Raw genomic sequence first — 11,451 nt, forward strand, 5'->3', positions numbered from 1 at the left:
TATATATACACATATATATATATGTGTATATATATATATATATACACATATATATATATATATACACACATATATATATATATATATATATGTGTATATATATATATGTGTGTATATATATATATATATATACACACATATATATATATATATATGTGTGTATATATACACACATATATATATATATATATATATGTGTGTTGTGGAGCAGGGAAATTATTTTACTGCTATTGTTAAATAATTGTCATCATTACCATTGCATTAATAATATAATCTGGAGTTTATATTGCATTCAGGGGTTAAACAGTGTCTCTTTCAGAAAGACTGAGTTGCAGGCTGACAGGAAGTTGTATGCAGAAGTGGAAGTTATTTTGAGCCGCAGGCTAAGACGAGGCTTTAACAATGTAACAGATAGCTTTAAGAAGGCCTTAAGCAGTTATGACTATTTTATACACAATGCATATCTGTGCTTATTAAAGAGTTGGAGCTCGGTCAATTAATTGGGGGTCGGAAGCTTTGTTCGGCGCGATGTTCGGACAATCTATTGTGCAAGTGACTTGGAGCCATAGAAGGAATTGCAATACATGCTTACAAAACACTTATATATCAGATCATTTTATATTAAGGTTTTAGTAGAGGTTCTTGGTTAAAACATTTATTTAGTAGAAGACAGACACATAGTCTCAGTGAGCCTCTGTCCTGGTGAAAGGTCAGAAGTGCAACAGGTGAATTGAGAAAGAGCATGTGAGGTCGTGACACACACACATGAGTTAGATTTATTTAGAGGAGAGAGAGGTTACTCATGTCTGGCTGTAACTGCAAAAGTGTCTCGGTAAAAGAGGAACCGTTCCTTGTTGTCTCGGCAAGAAAGAGGAACAAGACAAGAACTGAAAGGTAGACAGGAAGGGCCAGCCATGAAAATAGAAGATGATCTTCTGGGGTAAAAGCCAGAAGATCATCTTGTATAAATCTATGTATAAAATGTATCTGTGACGCATGAAGGGGCGTCAGTAAATCAAACCCTGATGCTATAAAATATCTGTTCATGCTTTGATTAAGTCGAGGACTACCGGCTGTCTGCGTACAGAGTGTCCCACGCGTGTATTCATTAAAATCATTGTTTGACCAAGATCTTCTGGACCAAGAGTGGTTTGTACTCTCCCTCCTCAATTTTGAACCTTAACATTTGGGGGCTTCGTCCGGTGGTTGAGGAGGGAGGATTGGAGGTTTAGATGGAGAAATTTGGTGGTCTCTGAGGTGGTCTGACGGGCAGACATGAATTCCAGTGGTCGAAGTGAGTGGGCATAAGCCGGCTTATCCAAAAGGTAAGGCACTACCTGTTGAATTATTTCCAAAGTGTGCCAAATTGGATATGATAAAATTTAAGTCTACTCACTGAAGTTACTGGTGGATGTCTGTTTTGATTTTGATGAAAAATCTCATGAGTTGAAGCAGTTAGAGTTCTGCTAAGAAGAAAGAAGAAATGAAAGCAGTAAAGTCTGCTAAAGCAGTTAGAGTCTGCCAGGAAAAGTTTAAATACTGGGTTGAAGTCCCAAAGAAATTGAGTTAGAGTCTCAAGTAGTTTGGTAGGGTATTTGGTCATTTTGTGGGTTAAAGTCCCGGTTGGTCATTAGGTCAGACCTTGGTTGGTCATTTTGTGGGTTAGAGTCCCCATTGTCCATCAGGGTCGATCTGCCTCAGTCATACACTTTGTTGGGTGTTGATTGTTGTTTCAAAGTATTATAAATTATTCTAGAACGGCAGTTCGAGTCTGCTAGGAAGCGCAGTGCTCAGAGGTAACGCTTGCCAATGCCAAGGACGCTTAGGCATTGTCCTCGAAGAGGGATAGTCAGTTGGTCACTGTGGAGCTTGGGGCACTCCAGAATAACTAGGAGTTAGAGTCTCCTTACCGTTTGGAACGGTAGTCTGCGCTTTTTTGGACAGGAGAAGTTGGACTTCGGGCGTGTAACTTTAACCTAACACTTCAGGGTAAGCCTTGGCTGTGAAACGCCAAAAATAGAGCTTCAGGCAAAGTTTGGGTTGGTTGACGCTTTTAAATTGTGTTAGGGACTTTAGAGATGAGGCCAGAAACTGTTGGACAGATACTGGTGAATTGGTCGCAAAAAACTCAGGGAGTTTATCCGCTGGGCGGTTATTTTAAATTTGTCGAAATTGTGTAGGCGCTAAAGCTGACAGATCTGACAGTGGTTGTAAATATAAGATGTCTTTGTAATATAGAATAAGAAAATTTGGTGTGAGAGATCTCTGTGTGTCGAGTCAGTAATGCACTGACTGCCTGCTGCTATTTTTAGACGGTGTGTGTGAGTGAAAATGCAAATGAGTAAGCAGTGAACTGTTTAAACCACAGTTGGTTTTACAAATACTGCTGCAAACATTGTTGAGTGTGTGTTTAAAATGCCATTTATGTTTATTAGAGGACTATAAATAAAGTTTTGAGTTGCCGTAGGGGATGTATAGTAATTGACTGAAGTTGGATGCAGATATATAAATATATTGAGTGCACTGTATATACTTAAGATTAACATATTACTTTCAGTAGTAACTTCTCTCCAGCAATAGTTGCTGGTGTGGTTTATTTTTTCAATTTCTTGTGTGTGCGGTGAGAATTAATAGAGGTTTCAATTTTTTGTTTGTTTGTTTTTTACTTGCTCTTTTTGATTATGACAAGCATGTCTAAAATACTCTTAGGAAAGTGTGTTGAGTTATATTCCTCAACTCTGGTCACACTTTAGGTGTGTGAATGCGGTGACTAGAAGGTTTTGAATGATGAATAAAGGTGTGAGAGGTATTTCTTTGGTGATGTAAAGTAGGATGTTTTAAAGTTTGAAAGTGTTTTTAATTTAAGAGATGCATGAGTGATGTTATAAGAGTTTAGTTTATTTAAAAGGTGTGTGTGAGAGGATTATGAAATCATTGTGTGAATGATGCTACATTTTAGATCAAAAGTTAGTAGAATTACAGAGGGTTTGTAGATTGTAAATACAAAATAAGTTTGATTAGCCTGGAGAAACAGCAAAGCAGCTTGAGCTGCTCTGAGCAGCTGCGTGCGGTGTGTGTGTAACAGGAAATGGTGTGGGTGACAGGAAGTTTGCATGCCCATATAAGGTGACGAGTGAGCACCCAGAGAGAGAAACAGATGAGTTAAACTCTAGGCAGATTAAGTATGGAGGTTTTGAGAAAAGAAATGAAAAGGATATTAATTGTATGTTTTAGTGTGTCAACACAGATTACAGATAAATAAAGGTGGACTTCTCTCAACCTGGAATTTTGAGTACGGCGCCAAAACCAGTAGAGTAGCATAATTGGGAGAAAACAGGCCAGATTTTGGCTTAAAAATTTACAGCTTGACCTCGCACTTGTCCCCATCCTGAGAAGAAGCTCAAAGGACAGTTAATCTCCTGATGAAGACAGACAGAACATCGTGGACTTGAGAAGAATTAATAGCAGGCAAAAGACAGTGCAACTGAAACCACACTGACGACACCAGCAGCAGCATGTAAGGAACCACGAGGTGGAAACATGTACTGTAAATTACAGGCTGGGCAGTTGAACAGTGGGATAATGAACGGTGGTAAAGCACTGGACACTGATTGTCAGATTTGCCATGGTTGGAGTAATCTTGAAAGAGATGACTGAGAGGATCAACAGAAAAGAAGAAACCACGTGATGAAACATGCACGGTGGACAGCAGGCTGGTAAGAACAGTGTGACATGACTGTTTAAAGGCACTGAATGTGGTATTTTGCCAGGCTGGGACTTGATCCAAAAGGAAAATACTGAAGAGAAACAGAGAAGAAACAGACTGTGTTTGCTGGAATTCAAGACAACAAAAGGACACTGAGAGAAGAGGACAGTGACCAGTGAGAGGCGAAGCTGGACGAGTTCGACTGTGAGAATACAGGGTGTAATTGGATTGAAATGAAAGCCTGAACTCATGATGGTTTAGAGATGTCCACCGTCACAAACAAAGAGGTAAACAAGAATAGAAAACACACATAGACAAAGTGTTACATGTGAAATTATTTCTGGAAAGAATCAGAAGTGAGATAGTTTTGAATTAAGAAATCAGAGAAAAGATGCATGAATTAAACCTGACTATAACATATAGAGGCAATGAAGAAAGCAGCTTACACTTACTGAACATTAACAAAATACATAGGAAAAGCAATGAAGACCTGCTTACACGTATATACATGACATAAGTTGGGATTTCTGACCAGAGAAAGGGAAACGGGTAGTTTAAGTACATATGAAAATAATGAAAATGTCTCAGTTGTGTTTCTATAGGGGCGAAACAGATCTGGATCAATTTTCCACGTGCAGCAGTCGGAAGAAACCTGTAGGTTAACTTGACTGGACATGCCAAGGCAAGTTTCTGGTTGAATTGTTCACAGCGCCATGTCTCCATAAACCTGACAAGTGGGCCCTAACTTCTGGCTAAGGAGCAGGAATGGTGTTAATAAGGTGGGAACTTAGAATTTGGGTTAGCAGATTTGGGAAAGAAACTGACGGCTTAAGTGGAGAATTGTGCAGGAGTCTGACACACTGCAAAAGCAACATATGCAAGTTCACATACACAAACAGAAAATGCATTAACCTTATAAAGACAAGACAAGCTCATGGAGTTTAATGCATAGACACTGATTAACCCTGGCCAAGAACACAAACATATGCAATGAAGAACAGCTTGCTATTTTGTATGAATGATACAATGGTGTGAATGTTTAATAAAATACATTTGAGTTTGTAATTGAGGAATAGAAGAAGCCATATGACAAAGGGAGTGAGTTATGAAAACAAAAAGTGATTAAAGTAGTTTTAAAAAGAGTGACTTAGGAGTGCTCTCGTACTGAGTGATCAAAACCAGTGATAACTGTAGAAAGAAATAACATAATTTAATAAGTTGGGAATGTTTAAACATATGTTTCTGTTGTTACAGCTTTTTGAGAGATGACTCAGTATGCACATTAGCTGGAGTGAGTGGTGACGTAGGAGCTTCCTGTATGTGCGTGACTGAGGAAGTGACTTTCAGAAGAGGAAGCATGGCAGACGAGAAGTGCAGATTGGGGTAGGGAATTTATAGTTTAGCGATTATATGATGTCGTAAGGGGTCTTATGCTGAATTTAAGAGCATAAGGGGGTGATTTTTGTGTGCAAATTGTGTGGTTTTAATGAGACTTTCGGTGTATTGAGGAGGTGAAATTATGTGGTGGTAAAATACTTGCGTGTTTAAGGTTGTTGTGGTGATGGGTTGATTCGGTCAGTTAGGTTTGGGTTGGTGTTTTTGTTTTTAATAGAGGGAGTTTTAGGAAACATGGACATGTCTGGGAGGGGCCCATTATTTTGTAACAGTGCACTTAAAGAAAACCTGTCAGGTGATTTTGTTTTGTTTTTATGAGCTAACAATCAGCTCTATTTTTTCCATTTCTGTTTTAAGCAGGCCTGCAACAGCGCTGAAAATTATCGGGAAGAGCAAATATAAGGCGGCTTTCCAGATTACAATTGGCTGAGGAAAAAGCTACCTGGGGACTGATCAAGGTCGTAAGTCCCTGTAAAAAGGATTTTATGCGAGTCAATCCAGTCCAAAAGCATAAAGAAATATTTTCCTATGGAAAATAAAAAATGACTGAGCTCATTTTGCTGAAGGTGGAGTATCTGATCGTGCGGGAAGCTCCACTATCAGCAAATACATGGTGTGACTGCATGTGAGTGAATGTGTGACTGAATGTGAGTGAGGATGAATTAATGTGGACAAACAATTGTTTTTACCAGAGAAAATTTGTTGACTGCGGTTAGATTATGGGATTATAGTATATTGTTGGGAGAATGCCAAATGCTAAAGGGGAAATATTTTTTGATGTAACTCAGTTATCATTAATTGAAGAAACACATGACTGATAACTGTTCTGTTTTAAGTTTATTTTTATGACATAGATTGGATCATGAGTGGGGAAACTGAGCATTTTTAAGTTTTGTATAGTATCTTGACACATGAAATGTATCAAGATAAAGGGGGGTTTAGGGTTTAATAATTTAATTGTTTAATAATTTAGGATCATTTCAGGACCTTTTGGGTTTTTGATCATTTGGATATGGTAAAACTGAAACTGTTATTTTTAAGTTAAGGTTAAAGGATTAAAGTGAACTTGTCATGGTTTGCGGGGCAAGCCGTGTGGAGTTGTAGAAAAGGACCCAAAAGGCGGCAGCTCTGGTGCAGGTGAATATTTATTTACAACGGTGGGCACAAAACAGCACTGGTGGAAAAACAAGAAACCGGAAACCTAAACTGGGTAAGCTAATAACACAAACCAGAAATGAGGATGCAGGGAGGTCCGGGGAAATACACAAGAGACGCAGGGAGACCGAGGGGAAACAACACAGACAAACCAGCAACTACCATAACAGAAGACACAACTTAAATACACCCAGAGAACACAGGGAGATTACACACAGGTGGGGAACACAGGTGACACTGATAAACATAACGAGACAGGGCAGGAGTGAACACAACATTACGCATACTGACGAAAGACTGTCAAAGTAAAACAGGAAGTACACAGAGGTTCAGACAGGAGGAGAGAGAGCACGGGGAGAACACAGACATAACAGGCTGGGGGAAACATGGAATAAACACAAAGAGAGACGAGAGCTCATAAATACACAGAGGGGCACAAGGGGGTAAGAGTCACAAAGGGAAAAACACTTAGGGAACACCACAACAGGACACCTGAGAAAACCTGGCCTAAATAAGGAGTGAAAATACAAGGAACCAAGAATACTGGGCCAACATGGCCCAGGACCATGACAGAACTGAATCCTGTTTAGAAGATACAATGCCGGTTTTTCAAAGCCGTGAATAAATATTAGAGGGAAAATTAGTGAGGGTTGAAGGAGTAGAACAGCTTTGATTTCTTTTTGATTTCTAGAAGTAGTGGTTATAATGTAGGCTTACACATACAGATATTACATAGAAGGTATTTTTAGGATAAAGGGGGAGCTTATAAATAGAAATGATTTGTATACATATTGCATTTTTGAGATGAGTTATTGAAGTTATTGAAGGATTGCACACGCTTACAGACACAGAGTTAAGAAACACACATGACAGTATTGATTCCAGGCAAAAGGCCCTAAATTCATTTAGCTTTTAACTGAACTTAAAGAAGGACCAAAGAGGAAGGAAAGCATATATTTTGGTTAAATCTGATAAACTAGAATTAGAAGGTATTGTTACATTAAAAGGAGCAAAATGAAATAAAAAGGCTATACCAAAATGGGTTATAACATAGGAAATGTGAGGTTAAAATGAAGTTAACACATAGGAGTTGTTTTTAGGCAGCATTTAGCTATGATGAAATTTATGCAGGAGTAATTGCTTATATGCTTAAACTTAATTGATTAAAGTGGTTGTTTTCTTTTGGATCTTTTAGAGTAGAGGAACTTGCAGCAGCGACAATTTGTGCACAGGATGTTGATGATCAGATAAGGGAAAATAGAGCGAGCAACTGGACGTGAAAGCAGGGCTTAAAGAGTTTTAAGGTGATGAGTAACGTTGAAGAATATACATAAATACAAGTCAATAAGTTAAGAGCATAATTAGGATCATGCTTTTGATTAAAGAGTCCCAAAAAGGATAAGTTAGGGAGATGCAGGAAAAGGTGTTTTGTTTCCTTTGCAGAAGATCTCAGCGACCACAGGAGGGGCGAGGATCCTGGAGATCTCGAGGCCTGCTAAACCACCAGAGAGGGTCTGAGCGAGGACACAATGTATTGCGACCTCTGGTGTTCCAGAGGTCGAGAGAGGGAGTGTGGAGCAGGGAAATTATTTTACTGCTATTGTTAAATAATTGTCATCATTACCATTGCATTAATAATATAATCTGGAGTTTATATTGCATTCAGGGGTTAAACAGTGTCTCTTTCAGAAAGACTGAGTTGCAGGCTGACAGGAAGTTGTATGCAGAAGTGGAAGTTATTTTGAGCCGCAGGCTAAGACGAGGCTTTAACAATGTAACAGATAGCTTTAAGAAGGCTTTAAGCAGTTATGACTATTTTATACACAATGCATATCTGTGCTTATTAAAGAGTTGGAGCTCGGTCAATTAATTGGGGGTCGGAAGCTTTGTTCGGCGCGATGTTCGGACAATCTATTGTGCAAGTGACTTGGAGCCATAGAAGGAATTGCAATACATGCTTACAAAACACTTATATATCAGATCATTTTATATTAAGGTTTTAGTAGAGGTTCTTGGTTAAAACATTTATTTAGTAGAAGACATACACATAGTCTCAGTGAGCCTCTGTCCTGGTGAAAGGTCAGAAGTGCAACAGGTGAATTGAGAAAGAGCATGTGAGGTCGTGACACACACACATGAGTTAGATTTATTTAGAGGAGAGAGAGGTTACTCATGTCTGGCTGTAACTGCAAAAGTGTCTCGGTAAAAGAGGAACCGTTCCTTGTTGTCTCGGCAAGAAAGAGGAACAAGACAAGAACTGAAAGGTAGACAGGAAGGGCCAGCCATGAAAATAGAAGATGATCTTCTGGGGTAAAAGCCAGAAGATCATCTTGTATAAATCTATGTATAAAATGTATCTGTGACGCATGAAGGGGCGTCAGTAAATCAAACCCTGATGCTATAAAATATCTGTTCATGCTTTGATTAAGTCGAAGACTACTTGCTGTCTGCGTACAGAGTGTCTTCCCACGCGTGTATTCATTAAAATCATTGTTTGACCAAGATCTTCTGGACCAAGAGTGGTTTGTACTCTCCCTCCTCAATTTTGAACCTTAACAGTGTATATATACACACACATATATATATATATGTGTGTGTATATATATATATATATATATATACACATATATATATACATATACAAATAACAAATAATTTCCCCCAGGGATCAATAAAGTATTCTGATTCTGATTCTTTCCTTTTTTTAAAAGAAACTAGGGGAGTTCTAACAGCTGGGCTGGAACTAAAAGCATCAGTGATGTGGCACTTTTAAAGTTGAGACCCCACCCTAAAATCTCCACTCAGCATTAACTCTTCTCTGTTTTACTTTCACAGCTCAAGTGGGGGAGGGGTACTCTATTTCTAAGTTCACGACAGAGTCAGCCTTTATTATATTGAGGGCAGTGTCAGTGTCTCTACAACAGTTCTACATTCTATGATAACACATTTCTAAACTCTAAACACCTTTTTCAGTTAAAGCCTAACTGATGGCGGCCTGATGCAACATTGAGGCTTCTCACGGTTTTGCTTCGAGTTACGAGCTGTGTCCGTTAGGCTTTCCGAGAAGTGACGTTAGTCTCGAGGAAAATATTATGTCCTGCTTTTTTTATTTTTTAAAGGAAATGGCGTCATCACTCAGTAGGTGTTATAAAGCTCTGTTTTCACATAGGCCAGAGCATTTGTAGGAAGAAGTGAGCAGCTGCAGCTTAGACACCAATTCAAGATGATTGAAAGAGAGGTAGCAGTTGAAGCGTTGGGTGTAATTTGCAATGCAAAAGTAACTTCAGTTCCAGAACAAAATTCCGGAGCACGCAGTGTAGCTTTCCAAGGCTTGGCCTCTTCCAGTTCCGCAGCATCAACTCTGTCTGCAAACCAGCTCATTTCTGCGGTCTTGGGTGGCGATGAAACCTGGTAAATATGATCGATGTCACTCTTGTTAGTCATCAAAACTGAATGCAGGTTTTATCTTTATGTATTTAGTCTTTTTATTTAGTGGTCTAGGTAGAGACTTAGGACCTTAAGTGTTTGTTATTTTTTAATTCAAATTTCGACATTGTTCATCGTATGCTGGATTAAATTTAAACTACCCCTGAGTCTCGATTTTTAGTCTTAATTTAAGAAAGATTAATTTCACCCAGAGATTGTTAACCTCTATAACAGAAAGCAGCCTGTTGAGGATAACATGAAGATATAGCTAATCTGCTTTGAACCTGCATCCTTTTCTGCTAACTTACAGCCCACTGTCAAGAAGCAACTTTGCCAGGATTCAAAGTGTTCTCCAAGGTGGAAAGCTTTCTGAAAGCTTCACCAGCTTGACATTTGATGAAAGGACAAGAGGGGGAAAGACTTATATCATCGATCAGGATGAATTCTTTGACCGCAAGTTTGACTTCGACTTCACTGGGCTGAGAGACACAGAGACCTATTGCAGAGGTGGAGAGGTGTATGAACGTCCATGTGGTTGGCAACGCTTTGCCATCAAGGTAAACACAGATGACTGACTTCAGTACTACTACATTACACAGTAAAAGATCTGGGCAGTCATCATCGATATTATCAAATATATCACAGTATTCGTCAGTAATGCTAAATCAGTAACATAGTCCCTCAGTTCATCCAGTTTAGCACCAGTCGTAAAGCTCACCTCAGCGCTGGCGCCTGTGGAGAAAGTAACATGCTTTAATAGCTTTTGCTCCTTTATTCATCAACGGTGATCAACGGTTTTGTTCTGAGTTTTGCACCTGAACGCTCCAAACTTTGCAAAGCTGTTCCGTTTTTTTAAAGTCACTTTTTTATTTTACGAAAATGTTTTAGGTCCTGGACAAGTATGATGGAAATGCATGGCTCGGAACCCAGTACCGGAGCACCCAGTCAGTGCCGGGGGAGTGGCCCGTGTCCTACCACGGGACGTCAAAGGAAGGTGCTGAGGGCATCATCGAAGGATTCTACAAGGTTAGATTTTATTATTACTGCTGTTAGTGCATTATTGTCTCCAATAAAACTGTGTTACTGGTTAGCCCAGAGTAAATTGTAGCTGTAAATGTAAATTATGTTTCACTTTTATTTAACAGCCGGGCCCGCGTGAAGCCTACGGCAGAGGGATTTATTCCACTCCTTACATCAACGAGGCCATCCATTATTCCAGAATATTCACCTCCGCTCATAATGGCAAGAACTACAACGTGATTCTGCAGAATCGGATCAACCCAGATTATAGAGAGAAATACTACGACGATAAATACTGGCTGGTTAGCATCTCAGCTGGATTACCGGTGGAAAAAGAACAGGAGATGGTGAAACGGGCCATCCGTCCTTATGGCCTTCTGCTGAAAGAGGTCTAAAATGGAGAGAAACACATCTCAATAAAACCCACAAATCTGACCTATAAAGTATTTTTTTATACTTGTATAAGTTTACTAAACGTAAACTCTGTTGTAGTTGATATAAGAAAAAATGTGGGTAAAGGATTCCAAGGCTGTGTGACTGCTGTCTGAAAGCTGGAATAAAAAAGCTTCACTAAAACTGCTTCTGTGAATTTCTTGCACTGAAAACATGTTTCTGTGTTCAGATGTCAGTAAAGAATATCCCATTAAATTGTGTTTTAAGAGGTGAAGCTACAGCCCAAACAAATGTTTCTACTATCAGACCAGGGGACAGGAGTTACTAATAAACTTTATAAGAGAACGCTAACCAAC

General features: G+C 39.1%; 1 protein-coding gene and 1 long non-coding RNA gene across 2 annotated transcripts; both read left to right on the forward strand.

Moving 5' to 3' along the window:
* The first annotated feature begins 202 nt into the window (after nucleotides 1-202).
* On the forward strand, nucleotides 203-8,760 carry LOC145429650 (uncharacterized). Its single transcript, XR_013909914.1, has 2 exons — nucleotides 203-3,993; nucleotides 4,961-8,760. It is a non-coding gene; the product is annotated as an uncharacterized LOC145429650 (long non-coding RNA).
* Nucleotides 8,761-9,230: 470 nt separating this feature from the next.
* Nucleotides 9,231-11,278, forward strand: LOC113025069 (uncharacterized). Its single transcript, XM_026172455.2, has 4 exons — nucleotides 9,231-9,667; nucleotides 9,993-10,239; nucleotides 10,571-10,708; nucleotides 10,828-11,278. Exons 1-4 carry the CDS (start codon nucleotides 9,480-9,482, stop codon nucleotides 11,095-11,097), a joined length of 843 nt encoding a protein of 280 aa, XP_026028240.2. The 5' UTR covers nucleotides 9,231-9,479; the 3' UTR covers nucleotides 11,098-11,278.
* Nucleotides 11,279-11,451: the final 173 nt, after the last annotated feature.

Source organism: Astatotilapia calliptera, chromosome 7 (assembly GCF_964374335.1).
Source record: "Astatotilapia calliptera chromosome 7, fAstCal68.1, whole genome shotgun sequence".
In the NCBI taxonomy this organism is placed as follows: domain Eukaryota; kingdom Metazoa; phylum Chordata; class Actinopteri; order Cichliformes; family Cichlidae; genus Astatotilapia; species Astatotilapia calliptera.